At 42.6% G+C, this 19,264-nt stretch overlaps 2 protein-coding genes across 5 annotated transcripts; both read right to left on the bottom strand.

The window, feature by feature from the left end:
* Nucleotides 1-6,417: 6,417 nt before the first annotated feature.
* On the bottom strand, nucleotides 6,418-13,860 carry LOC147964003 (uncharacterized). Of its 3 annotated transcripts, none has more exons than XM_087526637.1 (10): nucleotides 13,722-13,860; nucleotides 13,214-13,591; nucleotides 13,030-13,119; nucleotides 12,842-12,946; nucleotides 12,563-12,681; nucleotides 10,378-10,576; nucleotides 7,665-7,805; nucleotides 7,492-7,551; nucleotides 7,333-7,383; nucleotides 6,418-7,103 (listed from the first exon to the last, which is right to left on the bottom strand). In XM_087526637.1, exons 2-10 carry the CDS (start codon nucleotides 13,550-13,552, stop codon nucleotides 7,032-7,034), a joined length of 1,176 nt encoding a protein of 391 aa, XP_087382763.1. In that variant the 5' UTR covers nucleotides 13,553-13,591; nucleotides 13,722-13,860; the 3' UTR covers nucleotides 6,418-7,031. The 3 variants fall into 3 exon arrangements, with proteins under 3 accessions (XP_087382763.1, XP_087382764.1, XP_087382765.1); XM_087526638.1 differs by lacking the exon at nucleotides 13,722-13,860 and having other exon boundaries at nucleotides 13,214-13,343; nucleotides 13,437-13,603; XM_087526639.1 differs by lacking the exons at nucleotides 6,418-7,103; nucleotides 7,333-7,383; nucleotides 7,492-7,551; nucleotides 7,665-7,805; nucleotides 13,722-13,860 and having other exon boundaries at nucleotides 10,378-12,167; nucleotides 12,580-12,681; nucleotides 13,214-13,603.
* Nucleotides 13,610-17,999, bottom strand: LOC125529689 (RNA-binding (RRM/RBD/RNP motifs) family protein). 2 transcript variants are annotated; one of them, XM_087526635.1, is made up of 11 exons: nucleotides 17,528-17,999; nucleotides 17,250-17,321; nucleotides 16,895-17,101; nucleotides 16,053-16,134; nucleotides 15,768-15,947; nucleotides 15,529-15,687; nucleotides 15,260-15,430; nucleotides 14,705-14,792; nucleotides 14,536-14,594; nucleotides 14,242-14,307; nucleotides 13,610-13,948 (listed from the first exon to the last, which is right to left on the bottom strand). In XM_087526635.1, exons 1-11 carry the CDS (start codon nucleotides 17,740-17,742, stop codon nucleotides 13,865-13,867), a joined length of 1,383 nt encoding a protein of 460 aa, XP_087382761.1. In that variant the 5' UTR covers nucleotides 17,743-17,999; the 3' UTR covers nucleotides 13,610-13,864. The 2 variants fall into 2 exon arrangements, with proteins under 2 accessions (XP_087382761.1, XP_087382762.1); XM_087526636.1 differs by having other exon boundaries at nucleotides 17,511-17,690.
* Between the last annotated feature and the right edge of the window lie 1,265 nt (nucleotides 18,000-19,264).

The following is a 19,264-nucleotide window of genomic DNA, read 5'->3' on the forward strand; positions in this document are numbered from 1 at the left end:
TACCGGCAAGTCTCTTTACTCGTTCCGTAATACATCATCCCGCAACTAACTCATTAGTCACAATGCTTGCAAGGCTTATAGTGATGTGCATTACCGAGAGGACCCAGAGATACCTCTTCAACAATCGGAGTGACAAATCATAATCTCGATCTATGCCAACTCAACAAGCACCATCGGAGACACTTGTAGAGCACATTTATAATCACCCAGTTACGTTGTGACGTTTGGTAGCACAAAAAGTGTTCCTCTAGTACTCGGGAGTTGCATAATCTCATAGTCATAGAAACATGTATAAGTCATGAAGAAAGAAATAGCAACAAACTAAACGATCATCGTGCTAAGCTAACGGATGGGTCAAGTCAATCACATCATTATATAATGATGTGATCCCATTAATCAAATGACAACTCATGTCTATGGATAGGAAACTTAACCATCTTTGATTCAACGAGCTAGTCAAGTAGAGACATACTAGTGACACTCTGTTTGTCTATGTATTCACACATGTACTAAGTTTACGGTTAATACAATTCTAGCATGAATAATAAACATTTATCATGATATAAGGAAATAAATAATAAATTTATTATTGCCTCTAGGGCATATTTCCTTCAGTGAGCACAGCAGGAATAGCTGCAACGGTGCTCGTCGTGGATGGTTAATTATGCAGTCCTCGTCATCGCTGCCGCCACACCTCCATGCAGCCTACAACCTGTACGTGCGACAACCAGAGGCAGAAGTGCAGCACAAAACAAATAAGAACAATTGTGAGTTGCTAGAGCGACGTCCATGAAGTTGAGCACGATAAGCGCTAGGCCGACACGATAAGCAGAACACGAACTCACTACCTCAAACCATGCCTCAAACAGGGACATACCAATCGTTGTAAACTTGTCATACTAATTCTCTAGGCCGGCACGATAAGCAGAACACGAACTCACTACCTCAAACCATGCCTCAAATAGGGACATACCAATTGTTGTAAACTTGTCATACTAATTCCATGGAAATTCAACAATTAACTCAGCGTATCATGGAAAGGTTTGACGATTTGGAAGTAGTATTTCAGAATTTTTGCCTGAACTTCCCAGGAGAACTTGGAAATATGGTATTCATGAGATGATGAGGTTCTTTACGGATGCATCCTACCGGTCCAGTCATTGGATTTTGCTCACCTCTTGGCCATGGTGGGTAGAGAGAAGCTCTACCAGGATTGGCAGGCAGTCGCCTGCGTTGGATCAGCCAAGCGGAGGTGCATGGGGATGCTGATCGGAAAGGCGGGCAGGCCGACTCCACGGCGTGTGAGGCTGTGAGCACAGCATGAATAGCTGCAGCGGTGCTCATCGTGGATGGTTAATTATGCAGTCCTCGTCATCGTTGCCGCCACACCTCCACGCAGCCTGCAACATGTACGTGCGACAACCAGAGGCGGAGTGCAGCACAAAACAAATAAGGACAATTGTGAGTTGCTAGAGCGGCGTCCATGAAGTTGAGCACGATAAGCGCTAGGCCTGCACGATAAGCGTCCATGAAGTTGAGCATGATGAAGGAAATATGCCCTAGAGGCAATAATAAATTTGTTATTTATTTCCTTATATCATGATAAATGTTTATTATTCATGCTAGAATTGTATTAACCGGAAACATAATACATGTGTGAATACATAAACAAACACAGTGTCACTAGTATGCCTCTACTTGACTAGCTCATTAATCAAAGATAGTTATGTTTCCTAACCATGAACAAAGAGTTGTTATTTGATTAACGGGATCACATCATTAGGTGAATGATCTGATTGACATGACCCATTCCATTAGCTTAGCACCTGATCGTTTAGTATGTTGCTATTGCTTTCTTCATGACTTATACATGTTCCTATGACTATGAGATTATGCAACTCCCGTTTGCCGGAGGAACACTTTGTGTGCTACCAAAAGTCACAACGTAAATGGGTGATTATAAAGGTGCTCTACAGGTGTCTCCAAAGGTGCATGTTGGGTTGGCGTATTTTGAGATTAGGATTTGTCACTCCGATTGTCGGAGAGGTATCTCTGGGCCCTCTCGGTAATGCACATCACATAAGCCTTGCAAGCATTGCAACTAATGAGTTAGTTGCGAGATGATGTATTAAAGAACGAGTAAAGAGACTTGCCGGTAACGAGATTGAACTAGGTATTGAGATACCGACGATCGAATCTCGGGCAAGTAACATACCGATGACAAAGGGAACAACGTATGTTGTTATGCGGTCTGACCGATAAAGATCTTCGTAGAATATGTAGGAGCCAATATGAACATCCAGGTTTCGCTATTGGTTATTGACCGGAGACGTGTCTCGGTCATGTCTACATTGTTCTCGAACCCGTAGGGTCCGCACGCTTAAGGTTTCGATGACAGTTATATTATGAGTTTATGAGTTTTGATGTACCGAAGTTAGTTCAGAGTCCCGGATGTGATCACGGACATGACGAGGAGTCTCGAAATGGTCGAGACATAAAGATTGATATATTGGACGGCTATATTCGGACACCGGAAGTGTTCCGGGTGATTTCGGAGAAAACCGAAGAGCCGGAGGGTTACCGGAACCCCCCCGGGAGAAGTAATGGGCCATATGGGCCTTAGTGGAAAGAGAGAGGGGCAGCCAAAGGTGGGTCGCGCGCCTCCTCCACCCTGGTCCGAATTGGACTAGGAGAGGGGGGGGGGGGGCGGCGCCCCCCTTTCCCTCTCCCTCCCCACTTCCTTCCCCCTCCTAGTAGGAGTCCTACTCCTACTAGGAGGAGGAGGACTCCTTGGCGCGCCTATAGGGCCGGCCGGCCTCCTCCCCATGCTCCCTTATATTAGGGGGCAGGGGGCACCCCTAGACACACAAGTTGATCCACGTGATCATATTCTTAGCCGTGTGCGGTGCCCCCTTCCACCATAGTCCTCGATAATATTGTAGCGGTGCTTAGGCGAAGCCCTGCGACGGTAGTGCATCAAGATCGTCACCACGCCGTCGTGCTGACGGAACTCTTCCCCGACACTTTGCTGGATCGGAGTCCGGGGATCGTCATCAAGCTGAACGTGTGCTAGAACTCGGAGGTGCCGTAGTTTCGGCGCTTGATCGGTCGGGCCGTGGAGACGTACGACTACATCAACCAAACGCTTCCGTTGTCGATCTACAAGGGTACGTAAATCACACTCTCCCCTCTCGTTGCTATGCATCACCATGATCTTGCGTGTGCGTAGGAAATTTTTTGAAATTACTATGAAACCCAACACATGATAAGCGCTAGGCCGGCACGATAAGTAGAACACGAACTCACTACCTCAAACCATGCCTCAAACAGGGACATACCAATCGTTGTAAACTTGTCATACTAATTCCATGGAAATTCAACAATTAACTCAGCATATCATGAAAACATTTGACGATTTGGAAGTAGTATTTCAGATTTTTTGCCTGAACTACCCAGGAGAACTTGGAAATCTGGTATTCATGAGATGATGAGGTTCTTTACAGATGCATCCTACCGGCCCGGTCATTGGATTTTGCCCACCTCTTGGCCATGGTGGGTAGAGAGAAGCTCTACCGGGATTGGCAGGCAGTCGCCCGCGTTGGATCAGCCAAGTGGAGGTGCACGGGGATGCTGATCGGAAAGGCTAGGGCAGACCGGCTCCACAGCGTGTGAGGCTATGAGCACAACAGGAATAGCTGCAGCGGTGCTCGTCGTGGATGGTTAATCCTCGTCATCGCTGCCGCCACACCTCCACGCAGCCCGCAACCTGTACGTGCGACAACCAGATACAAAAGTGCAGCGCGAAACAAATAAGGACAATTGTGAGTTGCTAGAGCGGCGTCCATGAAGTTGAGCATGATAAGCGCTAAGCCGACACTCCAGGTCATGTTCTGGCAGAGCAGCAGGGCTGCAAGCATGCTAAAAGTCCTTACTCAAGAATCATGAGTTGTACAAAAGTACAAATAGCGACAAACCGCCGCTTCCCCTCGGCCAAACCCATCCTACTCTTCATGGTTTTTTCCAGCTCCGTGATGTTGAGTTTTCTCGACGAACATACATTTGCCCGCAACAATCCATCTAAGGTTTTGGAATTGATCACCTGGCTCGTCCTCAAAGAGCATCCCTTGGTCTTCCTTCTCCGTCAAGATGAGCCCTCCCAGTCCCAGCCTTACTGCGTGGCCTGCATCCTCCTCCTCCGAGCCTTGCCGAGTGGTCTGCATCCTCCTCCTCCGTGTCATATCTCATGAGGATCGGGACACCCTCCATAGGGGATGCATTATCTTGTGCGTCGCCGTCGCCCCCGTGCGACAACCAAGCAAGAGCGAGACGACCAACACACGATCTGGCCAGCCAATGGATCACGCCGGTCGTAATCCTTACGGCCGCCAGCAAGAAACCATCCCCATGAGCGAAACCCTAGCAGCCGTGATCGCCTCCCGATCGCACGTGTAACGCCGTGACCTGGTGCACGTTGGCTTGGTCTAGCGACAGTTGGGGATCGTGACTTCGTGAGGCGTGTGTGTGGGTAGGGCTGTTTAGTTTTGTTGTTTTTTTCCTGTAAACCGGAGGTGGAAGTGGGACACACCGTGAAAGAAAATCGGTGGCGTGGGGCGATCGATAGAAGGAGGTGGTCATAGGAAGGGAGGTGGGGATTGAACGAGGTCGAACCATCACGACGTTCGATCCCCCTTTAATAGTAGAGATATAAGACATGCATTGGCTATGAAAAAATAAAATAAAAACAAGAAAGATCACTATCCCTACCGTTCATTGATCAAATGTTAGAAAATCATCTAACCATACACATCTTTTGTTATCTTAATGACGATTCTGATTTTTTTGAAATACCCGTGTATCCTAGAGATTAAGAGAAAAGAACTTTTACATGTATCCTTGGACCTTATGCTTATAGACATAAACCTTTTGGTTTATACAATTATGACCAGACTTTTTGTGAAAATACTATTTAAGTTTTTATGAATGCTATTTTTGTGTACAAGTGGTGGTTGTCTATTATGAACGAGACTTGCCTGCTCCCCCGGCGTGTGCCCATCCGTGCTTCCGCGTACGTGGCTTGATTTGATTGGAACAAAATAAAACCTGGCCCCACCCCCTTAAAATCAGGGGAGGGGAGGGGATGATTAGATTAGAAAAAAAAGAGGAAAAAAGACAACCGTAGGATGAGGTGGGAGCACGGATGGGAACATGGGAAGGAAGCAGGCAAGCCGGATCCGTCTATTACCCTAGTCACAAATATGTTGGTTTTGAGAAATCAACTTGGTAGGGGAAGCAAAAGAACGAGAAGAGACGCCATCCACCAGAGAAGTTCTTTTAGGAATGCCATTTAATCTTCAGCCACTTAATTAATTCAAATATTACATTGCCCACAATATCAGCTAGGATAATACTACGAGGATCATCGTCCCAATACATAGGAGAATCTGAACCATAAGTTACGCCACTTTTTGTGCCTCCCAATTGCAATGAGACCAGGTCAATTCTGAAAGCTTTCTGGGATACATTTCACCGATGAAAGGCAGGGGCAGGGACAGAACGCTACGACAGGTGACGGCCTTTGACTCCTTTTCACTGGTTTTCTCTGAAGATTTCATAACCTTTATTCTAACAAAAGAAGTTCAGGCTGTATCTACAAACAAGGCCCATCTTTAGTTGTTCGTCAGGCTTCGTCTGCTTCGAGCTTGCTAAAGCACGAGTCAACAAAGGCTTTCGCGACCTTGGCGTACTTGGCGGTCTGGTCCTGGGTGTCGGGAGGAAGATCATGGCACGCCAAGAAGTCGGTGCCCACCTCCGGATGGGCGCGGTTTAGGAGCGCCAGGGCTGCGGCGAGCACCTTGCTGCTTATCTTCTTCGCTTTATTCACGGCATACTTCCCATTTGCGAACTTGAGGCGATCCGGAATTGGGAACTTGAGGCGTTCCTTGGCTTGCGCCTCCACTATCCCTACTTCCCAGCCACTGAATGAAACAAATAGCCAGGATTAGGTTTTGGGATGCTCAGTAATAGATTAGCCAACCGCAGCTAGTAAGCTCTATAGGGAGACAATTTAATCAGAACATGGATACAACACAGGTGGAAAAGACAAATCGAAAGAAGCGTGCAAATGTACATTTACTTGCCTCTCGCTATAATCATCTTCTGGTAGGATTTTCCATGACTTTAAGCTGTAAAATAAAAAGGGACTGTCTATTCAACAATTGACTGATTTGTAATTGGTTATCATTCAAATTTTCCAACCAATAATCTGTTGACAGCTGTATGTCTGTTTTTACAGAAGAAAACGGATCGGGCTATATTTATGACCCGTCAAGCAACTAACAGCGACAAAAAGGTTGAACCAATCACCCTACTGTCCTTTCCTTGACCCGTCAAAAGCACCTGACAGGATTACACTGTACAAATGCATAAGGTTACACCAAGCAAAATGCATAAGGGGGTAAAATTACACGAGTAAAATCACATTGGGACTAGCATATCAAATTACCCAGTAATTAAGTGTAAAATTACAGTTTAAATAGCAACAGATTACAGTATACATTATGGGGAAAATTACACTGCAGAAAATGGAAAAATAGGATTACAGTGAAACTACCATACAAATTACACATAAAATTATTAGTCAAATTACACAATACAGACATGGGTAAAATTACATATGGGGAATTACATTATAACAACTGTGTAATTACATTGTAACTACTGTGTACTAACATTGTAACTACCATACCAAATACACAGTAATTATCATCAACTTACTGTGTAAAAAATGGCATTTGAATTACAGTATAAATATGGGTAAAATTACATTGTAAAAACAGGTGTAAGGTTATAGTGTAACTACCATACAAATTACACAGTAACTATCAGTCAAATTACTGAGTAAAAAAAGGCATCAGATTATAATGCAGGTATGGGTACATTTACACTGTAAAAAGGTGCAGGATTACAGTGTAACTACCATACAAAATTACACGGTAATTATCAGTCAAATTACTATGTAACTATGGGTAAATTTACACTGTAAAAAAGGGCATTCGAATTACAGTATAGATATGGGTAAATTTCCACTTCCCGTTTGAATTACACTGTAGATATGAGTAAATTTACACTGTAAGAAAGAAATAGGATTACAGTGTAACTACCATACAAAATTACACAATGATTATAGGATTACAGTGTAACTATCATACAAATTTCACACTAAGTATCACTCAGTAATAAGGGCATTTAGATTACAGTTCATATAAGGTAAATTTACAGTGTAGGTACCATACAAATGACCCAATGATTAACGAAAGAGAAAAAAAGACTTACAACATTCCTTCTGCCAGCAGATGATAATTTTCTCTTCAGGTACTTTACTTTCTGATCAAGAAACAAAAAACATAAAATCATCAAACCAACATATGAAAAAATATGAAATAAAAACATCAAACTCTTCATCATCACCAGAAACATGAAAAAATGGCTTACATTATTCAAATAGAAATTGTAAAGTGTTTTATCAAACTCTTCATCATCACCAGAACAACCCTGCAAAAGGAAAAAAAATATCAAAAAACAATAACAAAAATTAATAAAAAATATAAAAATATAAAAGAAAATGAAAATGAAAATGGAAAGAAGATAAGAAGACAAATAATAACTCCCAAAGACATAGCATTAGAACCATCATCAGCAAAATCATTAGGCACATAAGGGTCTCTCAAAGAATCAGCACTCTCGACTGAAGAAACTAGGGGAACATCCTTGCGAGACTTTCCACAGTCTACCCATTGAGATACTACCTGAAAAACAATAGAGAGAAAAAATGGGCCTCAAAATATACATAAGAGAAATTACAGGCTGACTAGCATACAAATTACACAATAAATACGTGAGAAATTACAGTGTAAAAACGCATCAGATTACAATGTAACTAGCATACAAATTACACAGTTACAGTGCAAAAGCGCAACATATTACAATGCAAAGGCAGCAGGCTTGTGAATTGGATGCACGCGACAAAACAACCTTCAACAGAAAATGTGATGTATAGATATTTTACAAGCCTCACGCCACTAGATACAGCAGTGATGATGATATTGAACAAACTAGGAAGACAAAATCTCAGAGTTATTAGCAGAACCAAAATTGACAGACAAATTCCCAAAGAACTTCTGAAGTAGTAATTCACAGAAGCAAGAGCATCTGCTGCCAAAAACATATTGCTAGTTTACTGGGTCTTACTCGCAGATCAAGCATCAGCCACCACACATGAGTGGTCAAAAAGCACCACAAAGGTTTCACAAAAATCAAGATTGCACAAACTTATCCATCGACTGCTTAGTAAGGTTCAGAAAATAGATGGACAGAAGTCATGGGATCATTCAGATTTCAACAAAAACATCAAAGACTGTAGGGCTGCACAACAAAAAGGGGTGAACGGCGAGGCCACTCATGCATAAATCATAGGGTGACTAGCATGCAAATTACACAAATAAAATACGGGAGAAATTACGGTGCAAAAATGCATCAGATTACAGTGTAACTAGAATACAAATTACACAATCATTATGAGGTAAAAAATACTGTGCAAAATCGCGACAGATTATAGTGTAAATGGAATATGATTACAGTGTAACTACCACACAAATTACACAGTAAAATCAGTCAAATTACTGTGTAAAAAGGGGGCATCGGACTACAGAGTAAACATCGGTCGAACTAGACAGTAAATCATGGGATAGGATTACACTATAATTTCACAGAAATTATCGGTCAAATTACTATGTAATTTATGGTATAACTACCACCCAAAACTACATAGTAACTACCGGTGAAAAATACTGTGTGATGCACAACAGGGTAGCTACATGAAGAGACTGTAGGGAAAAATGATAAAAAGACAAGCTATCCCCACGGTAATTAGAGGGAAAAAGCTTACACAGTGATAAGGTTCAGGCTATAAAACGAGAAACACTGAAACACTTAAAACTGCAGAGAGGCTCTATATAGGAACTGTAGACCAACTCTGAAAAAAATCTCAGTTACACTAATTTACAGTATAACAAAACCCTACCACACCTACCTCCACATCAACAATGACAAGGTTATGCTGAGCGCGAAATCACTGAACTCGATCCTTCAGAGTTCAACATCTACTGGATCCACCCCTCAAAACTAAACCCTACCACACCTACCTCCACATCAACAGCAAGGGAAATCTAGCATTCTACGCCTACCTCCACATCAAACAGCCACAACACTGCCTCCAAAAAATGTCCTATGGGATCCTAACCAGGAGGAATTTGGCCTCCGTCCACAGCAGGAAAAGGAAGACACGGCGGACTGCGCATGGCACGCTGCAACCTCCGACGCCACAACCACGGCAGACTACAAACACCATGGCAAACAAACTCTGCGGATCCACAAAATCCCCTAGATCTGAGACTACACAGCCACGAAACCACGGGCAAGAGACGAGAAAACGTTACAAAGATGACCAAAATTCAGGGCCTACAGTGGCTACAAACCAGAACTCGGAATTCAGAGACAGGAGCTATAGGATCCACCACTAAAACTTAAATGCCTACTACGCCTACTTCCACATCAACTCTAGGACACATAAAAATACACATCAACAATAACAACCTAACTGGGGAGGGCACAGGATTTGGACTGCATCCACAAGAAAAACACAAGACCACGGCATGACACATAAGGTAGCAGTGACCCTCTACAGGACAAAATACAGTGAGCATATATGTGAACTAAAAAAGGGTGAGAAAAATGCACAGCAGAACTTCATGCACATAAATCTGCAGACCCTTGATATTATGTACACTCATATCATGGTGGAAATACATAAAAACAAGCATGTAATTCAGGAAAAGTGCAGAACAAAAATGAACAAAAAATACATAGAGTTGATCAGTAAGCCACCGAGATGAACAACAGCGGACAAAAACGACACAAACATCACAAAATTCAGGCGCTCTAGCCACAACTCGAACTACAGACACAAGTTACGGGATCCGCAGCTGAAAACTAACACCAACTACATATACCTCCACAACATCTGCAGGAAAAACTATCCTCTACGCATACCTACACATCAACAACTAGAACCCTAAGGCGGGCGCTCCTCCACATCTGCAGGAACACACACACCTCGGGCATGGAGACTACGTGTGGCACACTGAAGGCTCCTACCAGAAATTCACGCGCGCACAAAACACACACACATCACGGGCATGGAGAACACCGCGCCAGAAACATACACATCCCGCGGATCCGCGAACCCAAAAATCACCTAGATCTGGAACTACATGGCCACGAAAAGCAAGCACAAAAGCGCGAGAAGACAGGGCAACAAACCAGCGCAGCCGCGGGCGACGAGAACGAAGAGGATGCCGTCAAAATCCTAGGGCGGATGAACTCCAAATCGCCATGAACACGGGGAATCGCCTCGCCCTCCGCCGCCGCTCGAGCTCTCACTCCCTCTGCCTTATCCAAATGAGAAAGGGGAACGACACCCCGCTCCAAATTCAAAAGGGACAAAAACCTACGGTGCCCACTGGTTCGGCCGGGTCAAGGAAAAACGGGCGGATGGAGAAAAACCGCGCCTGATAAACAAAAGCGACCCGAAAACCAGCACAAAAGAGCAGGACCGAGCGCGAATCTCGACGCGAGATCAAACAGACAGAAATTCGAACGTCAGCGAATTACAAAACAGCCGACTGTAAATTAGCAAAACCGAATAAAAATAAAGGAAAAATCAGCAATATAATGATATTTAATATGTGAGCTTATATTATAAACAAAAGCTGTTGTGTAATACCAATCCTCCAACCAACGGTGATTAACAATCTTGATGCCCAACCTTTCGGCACACTTGTACTTCTCACCTAGTTCATTTGAAGAACTGTGATGTTGCATTTAAGGAGCATATACAAAAACTTTCGAGCATCATGACATATACACGCACATAGAAATTTCCGAAACATACATTCGATAGGCATCTTGTGAATTATTTTAAGTTACCGAGAAGCCTATTTTTCACCAGAGGCTTTCTAGACTATGCAAAGAGCATCATGACATATACACGCACATATTAAAACTTCTCATATGTTCATCACTGTACACCAACACTCTCTTTCTATAAAGAGAATTTCCTCTCCGATTTGTATTATCAGAAACCAGCAGTTCAAACTAGAAAGGCCCAAAAAACAAACATACATTCGATAGGCATCTTGTGAATTATTTTAAGTTACCGAGAAGCCTATTTTTCACCAGAGGCTTTCTAGACTATGCAAAGAGCATCATGACATATACACGCACATATTAAAACTTCTCATATGTTCATCACTGTACACCAACACTCTCTTTCTATAAAGAGAATTTCCTCTCCGATTTGTATTATCAGAAACCAGCAGTTCAAACTAGAAAGGCCCAAAAAACAAAACTGGAAAAAGGGAAAAAGATCAGGAGCAAAAACACATCCCATTTGGTACATCACTCATGCCAAAGGCTGTATGATCATGAGATAACTTTTTATATGGGTCACATAAAGACAAGAAAAGCAAAGACTCACACTGCGATGCCATCTATGTGTTCAACCACCAAATGACATCAAAGATTCTTACTTCAACATTGCCACTTAAGTCTTGGTTCCCTCTAGCCTAAAACGTGAAGCCAAGTTGCTGGGATTATTTTTAATTATTGCTCATTTAAGTTTTAAACTCAAGATATCATACGACTTCTATACACGAACTAGTTCACCAAAATCCTAATGTGATGACAAACATGAGGGAAAAATGTCACTGACGCCAAAATGTCAATTTGGGTATAAGATTCCCACTCGTCCATAGAGTTAAATTCTTGGCAACAAAACTAACATCACATCTAAAACAAAAATCTACCAATAACAGTAGGAAATAAAAAAAATATGTCAGCGCTTGCAAATGCATGTTCACTACTACAAAGAAACAGCAACGAAGAACCGCGGAAGGAAAAACAACAAAACGAAAATGAACTATCCATGCATAATTATGGCACTGACTGTCTGCTAAAAGCAACAAAACTTCAAATTTATAGCAAACAAGATGAGTGACTGAGGGTGCTAACAAAGGTTTGGAGAATTGTGCACCCATCAAAGATACCATTTTCTGCATTAAGAACGAAAAGGAACACAGTACATTATAAGTCAAGACATATATAACCAGTAAACCACAAAATCCAATAACTCAACTACTCCCTCCGTTTCTTTATATAAGGTGTATTTGTTTTTTTGATAAAATTCCACAATATAAGGTGCATTTGTTCTAATTCCTCGTAATTCCGATCTTGGCCCTCCAGAAAAAGGAAAGTATCTCTCCCCTGATTGCATGTATCTCTCCTTGTAGAGAAAGAAAAGGAAAGTATCTCTCCCCTGATTGCATGAAAGTCAAAGAAAATCACTGCACAATGTGACCAAAACTTCACATTTGTATATATGTTATGTTTGAAGAATTAACTAAAGGTTGCCATGTTTCAGAGTTTTGACTAGGAGATATGAGGATACAAATGGCAAGCAGTTACCATTATATCTTTGCGGTCCTTCATTTGGTACCCCGTCAAGCAAATCTGCAGTGAGCCACTACCAGGTATTCCCTTCAAATCTCTGGCTGGCCAATAAATAACCTGGCAAAGGAAACAAATATTGCTGCTTCAGGAAACTCGAGCAGTGGCAGAACTGTGACCACAAAAGTAACTACATTACTGCGACAAGAGTAGCAACAACTGAGAAAGTTTGTGGCATGGTACGCAAATATAGAAGTAGACAATTAGCACAGAAACGGACCTTATCAGCATCGGCAAGCACACCCTGATCCAACCTATCATCCACCCACATCTTGCTGACAACCTTATTCCCTTGCGCCCGCGCCACCGCGCAGACCGGGTCATCCTGCACAGAGCCAATATCAGTACCATATCCGCAAGAAAGCACCAAAAGTATCGATGAGCGCAGATCCGTAAAGCCAGACTCACGTAGACAAGGCCGCGCACGACGATGTGGGTCCACCCGCCGCCAAATTGCATGGCGTCGGTGCCGCCGCTCTGCACCAACTTCGACCGGTACTACAGGAACGCACCACCGGAAGTTAGTATCCAAGATGGAAGAGTTAGGTTCGCGTGGCGAAGTGGGAGGGCGGGGAGGCGAAGCCGCACGCACCTGCGACACGGAGACGCAGTCGAAACCGATGAGGAGGAAGTGGACACCGGCGAAGAGGTGGCTGTCATCACCGGCAGGCGATGCCATGGTGGATGGACCGAGGGACCAGGAGGTGTTTGGATCGGAGGAGCTAGGGTTTGAGGATTGCGCGTGTGTTGGACAGTTGGAGGAGTCTTGCCAAGGAAGATTTGGAGGAGAGGGGGAAATGAGGATAAGTACAGACCTGAATATGTGGGCTCTACTCCAACCCTTGATATTTGTCAAAAAGGTCACTCTAACAGAGTTGTCATCCGACCCTCTATGGCCATAAAGGGCGCTCCAAATTGTTCTCATCCTCATTTCCCCCTCTCCTCCAAATCGTCCCACAGTGTTATTGATCTGAGATTTCATGAAATATAAAAATAATTTGAAGAAAAAAACCCGTAGAATGGTACAGAATTTGTTCTCATGGAGAGATGCGGTACATCAGATATGGTAACCGACCGAAGTAACCAATGCTGTTGCTTACCTAAAATTCTAGCAACAAGATAAGTGCCGTTATATACCACATGGAATTTAACAATTCATGGGCACCAGCACAAAATACCCACAATCTTGGTTGCTAACTCTAACAGCTTTACAGAAAATCAGAATCGGAAAGAATGCAACCTCCTAGGACGCTTTGCTAGCACCAGGGTTCCTACCAAACTGAATGATCATCGGCTTGCCTTTGAATGCATAACCATGCGCTAAATTCTGCAAAATCAGAAATGGCGTTATTCTTTAGCACCCCTGCTTCTCAAGGACTGAATAAGGAATTAAAGAAGAAACTCCAATTGTAAAGAACTTATTTCTTGACAACAAACTGCGTAAGATGTTTTCCCTTTTGGTCTTAATAACTTTGTTACTGCAGACAAAGTCTGCTAGTGCTGGGTCCAGTGAGCAGCTTTTGATCTGAGGGTATGCTGATGGGGTTTCTACCGTATTTCAATACATTAGCTTTCTTGTGCAATACTACAAACTGATGGGTAAAATCGGCAGTCACTAACCAGTGCGCGTTGAGCATGTTCAACAGATGGAAACGTCACAAAAGCTTGGCCCCGCATTCGACCTTCCTGGAGCGAGATAAGAAAATTTCAGAAACAGCACGATGCACTAGCAAAATGAAACAAAATGGTGGCAGACTTTTTAATGTGGTCCGAAAACAAATGTCAGCTTTCTCGATAATGTTTGCCATGATCCACAGATGCAGGAGCAAGGAACATACTTTGGATATTAATTTATGAATAGGTTCCCTTTTTATCATAATCATGGCACAAGCAAAACATGTGTACACATCTAACCTGCATTAACTTTATACTTAAGCCAGATCTTGCAGCGTCCAAGCTTTCAAACACAGATCCTGTTAAGAGCAGTTTGAAACAATGTGAGGAAATGAGAAGGCACTAAAATGTGCAGAATTCTTATATAAACATTTCAAGAAACGCGGTACTCAGCCTCCCTGGGTCATACCAAAGACATAGTAGAAGTCATCATGAACAACATCCTTTGCCAAGTTCTTAATATATAATACACTGGCAGGATTCCCTGGAGTGTAATTCTGCAAAACAGACACAAGCATGTGCCAGTGAGGCATCAAAACATAATTAGATTGTACTATGTTATTCAATAAACAGAAGGGAAATTTTGTAATATTTACTTGCGAAAAATCAGCATTTGCCCATTGTTTTCGTAAAAAAAAGAAGGGCGGATGATGATCTCTATTCTGATCATTGTCATAGTGACATAATAGACCCCACTACATAGCACCTAGCAGCACCAGCTTATGAAACTACATCTAAAATCTGCTAATAGGAATCGTTCTGCCAATTATTAGCATCTCATCATCAAGATACAAAGGACAAAATAAAGTGAACAACAGATGATAGTACACATACTGTGCATTGGTTATAATCATCTTGAAGTTAAAAGGTAATATCATTATCACTAAAACCTCGAGATGTTCAGGCTGACCAACAAGTAATCACAATGTCTCTGCAAATGACACAAAATACTGAATTCATCTACCTTGAACATGGGAAGGGACAAAATCTCCTCCGTCGGTAATTTCTCTTTCTCTATTTCCTGAGGTGTGGCAAAATGTTTTTCTTCAAGTTGTTCATCTCTAGAGGCCAATTCCTTGTCGATAATACTCCGATCAGCAAGTTCCTTATAAGCAGCCTTAGGGACAATTTTTATCTGCATAGAACCATAGCATTAGAGAATGAAAAGGTAATTCAACTTTTGAGTTCTGGGAAAGAATGCTTCACTTTTGAGTTTTGAGAAAAATGCTTCACCTGCAGTACTGGGTTTTTCTTTTTTATTACTTGAAGCTCATTGGGAACTAATGCAACTGGTTTCACCCCGACCGATTCATGAGCGACACTTCTATCAACTGCAGGACCAACAATAGCTTCATGCTTTGCGCGCTTGACTTCCCTTGTATCAACATCTTCCTGTAATATATATAGTGTGCATAAACTTTTGGCAGAGATACTACAAACTGAAAGATACAAACACAAGAAGTGGCACGAACATCAGAAGACTCCATCTCAGACTCATCACTAGACAAATCAGCCAAGTGAAGTTTCTCTGTCATAGAAGGCTGCGGTGGTGGAGGGGGAGGAGGAAGAGGCCCTTGTGATGGTAGAGGTGGAGTAGGCAATGCCATCCGAAATGGAGCTGGAAGGTTCATCTTGTTCATCAAATGCAACACCTGTTACAGAAATACATCAATCAAATACATTTGCTCATGCTGAATGCCCAAAGTAATGCCCTGCAAATTGTATCAGTAGTTCACGAGGCTGAAATTCTAATAAACCTGATTGTAAAATCGGGGAACGGCAATGAGAGAGTTGACAATATTGTTCAATATGTTTCCATCTGGTGGTGGATATGCATACCTAAAAACAAATAAAGAGCATGATCCACATTGTCAAGTAAGATGGAGGATTAGGACTGCCAGCATGAATCAGATCACTTGGTTGATCTCGTTGGAAAACTATGAAACATTGCAGAACTACGGAGTATGGAGTCTCAGAAGTCAGAATTGCATCTCGGTCAGGATATAAAACTTCATAGTTTGGAAGTGGTTTGCTAGATTGATTTCGTTACTTCCAATTGGATAATATAAGCAAATTGGCCATAAACACTTGCACTGTTAACGGCCTGTATATAAAGGTCATAAATCCAGTAGTGGTAAATTGAGCTACTAACTTCTCATAGAGACAAGCATTTTATTGAAACAGGAAAAAGAAGGCAGCTTTTCAATTAGAGATACAATGTACTATTGTACTCCCTGCTTCTTGATATAAGGTGCCCACAAATTCCAAATTAAAATTTGATCAACAATTAGACCAATATAAAACTACCTCGTGTGGGAGCTTTCAGCACTGGGTACACCCTTTTCTTGGTCAAACTAAATGTTTGAATGTGTGGATGCCTTACATATTAGAAAAGAGAAGTACTACAAAAACAAAGGTGAAGTTGCAGATAGCAGTTCGCATCTTCAGTTACTAAATGATATTTTACAGCCAACAATGTAGCTTCATTTCGAGTAAGACACAACATATCAATTAGCTACATGAAATGGCTTAAGCGATCACAAGAAAAGGAAGATGTTGGAAGATAATGAGTGAAACAACTATGATGGCGCTAACATACTCGAGATGAGGAGGAAATGGATAGTCCACACCAAGCCTAGAAGCGATCGGTTCGGCAGTTGATGTAGAACTCTTTTGATTTTGGGAATTCATACTTGGCACTTGAGGCACCCCACGAGCTAATTGCTCATGATGCTTCTCACTCGCATTCTTGGCATTTGGCTGGTTTGCTCTCTCGAGTATCAGTACTTTCCCAAGGAGCCTCAACCTGCCAAAACCAGCCCTTAGCAAACGAAAATAACGAAGGACAGATACTCACAAAATTAAGATCACGGAGATAATCCATAATTATTAGCTGGCTCGAACAAAGAAAATTTACAAGTAATCAAGCAGAACGTATGCTTGAGGAAATGAACCTGTTCAACTGAGACTGCGCCTGATTGGCCGCCATCTCGTCCCTAAAATCCACAAACGCACAGTTCCTCAACCTGTCAATGTCATGATGAAAATAGTTTCAGTAAAAAAATACCATATGCTACCTAGGCGAGCAGACAAATCTCAGTATACCCAAAGAACTTTTGAGATTATAGTATACATAAAGAACTCTGCTAGGTAAATCACAACTTATGAAAAGAGTTAACAGTAGAGCAGAACCAAAGAAAGCAGGAGTGACAGACAGGGAGGAGGTGAGTACTTTCCACCGCATGGGCGAAAGGATGTGGCGCCGTAGCGGGAGAAGAGCCCGGCGAGCATGTCCTGAGTGATCGCCTCTGGGAGGTGCCGCACCAGGAGCGTTGCCGGCGCAGGAGCAGACCCGGCCTGCTGATGCAGAAGCGGCGGCGGCGGCGGCGGAGCGGAGGAGACATTCGCGGGCAGCGGAGGAATCGGAGGCGGCGGAAATGTCTCCATCGGGGACGCCAGTGGCTTGGCGACGGATTTGGGCAGGGTGGGGTTTCACCGCTCGGCAGGGGCGCCCCTCCTGGAATAAAGGCAGCGCCGCGGCTACTGGATGAGTGGGAGGGTGCGGCCGCCGGACGAGCGCCGAGCCGGCTTGTCGGGCGGACGGGCGGCGGCCGGCTGGACGAACGGCGGCAGTCGGGCAGGTGTCTCCTTCAGCTCAGTCTTTTTTTCTTTAGAGAGAGAGATCGACGTTTAGTTTGTGGGCTGACTGCCAGGGCCCAGGCAGAGGGCAAACTAGTGGGCTGCTATGTTTTTACACGTCCCGGGCCGTGGCCTGGGTTGCCTAGGGCCCAGCTATACGGGCGGCGTTTCTGGGAGGAAGCACGGCGAGGCGACGTCGGGAGAACGAGCGGCACACCGGGGAGGAAGCACGACGAGTGGGCGAGGTGGAAGCGTTGTTCATCCGCTCTGGTTTGATGGCTGCTTCTGGTCGTTGACTTTCGATAGAACCAGATGATCACTCCTATATGACGTCCACGTGCATCATATAGTTGAGGCTTCGCTGAAAACTCCTTCAGATGGGCCGACCCAGGTAACAGCTATTCTGATTTGGGGTCTTTTATTTGCTTTTTTTTCTCTTTCCAGATTTTAGTTTTTCTTTCGATTTCTTGCAAATTTTACTTTTTTCATTGTTTTAGTAATATACTGTGAATGTTTTTTCAATATACAGCCAACATTTTTAAAATACACACTGAGCTTTTATAGTATACAGTGGATATTTTTTAAATAGATACTAAGCATTTTTAATATATAATGTTATCATTAACATTATATATATTGAATACTTTAATATATGATTTTTTCCAATATATGACAAACATATTTTTTAAATACACACTGAACTATTTTAGTATATAGTGAACACTTTTAAATACAACTAAATGTTTTTCAATATACAATGAACATTTTTATATACATTTAACACTTTTGATATAAAATATTTTTTTAGTTATATGATGAACATTTTTAATACACACTGAACATTTTTTAATATACATTAACTATTTTTATAATAAACATACTGATGAATTTTCTAAAATACTACTATTAATAGGTTTAAAAAATATCTAGCTCCTAAAACAACAAACGGTTTCTTCAGGTGAAAAATGACTAGAAAACTGAAGAGACAAAAAGTTCGCTCGCGGGCTAAATTGCGCTGGCCCATTTGCTGCGGCTTTAGCGAAGCCACACAGGCAGGTCTCGAACCAGATGAAGCAACTTACTGGCATAATCGTCTTAAAAATCTGATGTGTGGGTCATTTTATCCAGCTAGCAATCTCTACTACTTATTTCTGTCAGGCAGAACTCTTAGTCAACCGGTCCTCCCCTCGCACGATGTAACTTCACCGACTTGTATTCCATGTTTTTCTTTTCACCATGCCATATTTGACCACACCTTCCTAGTACGCCGCTCAGTCACATCAATTTACTTAACTTTTGCACCAATTTCACCTTAATTTACTTATCAAAC

The sequence above is a fragment of the Triticum urartu genome, chromosome 6A, assembly GCF_056163025.1.
Source record: "Triticum urartu cultivar PI428250 chromosome 6A, HENAU_Tu73, whole genome shotgun sequence".
Lineage (NCBI taxonomy): Eukaryota > Viridiplantae > Streptophyta > Magnoliopsida > Poales > Poaceae > Triticum > Triticum urartu.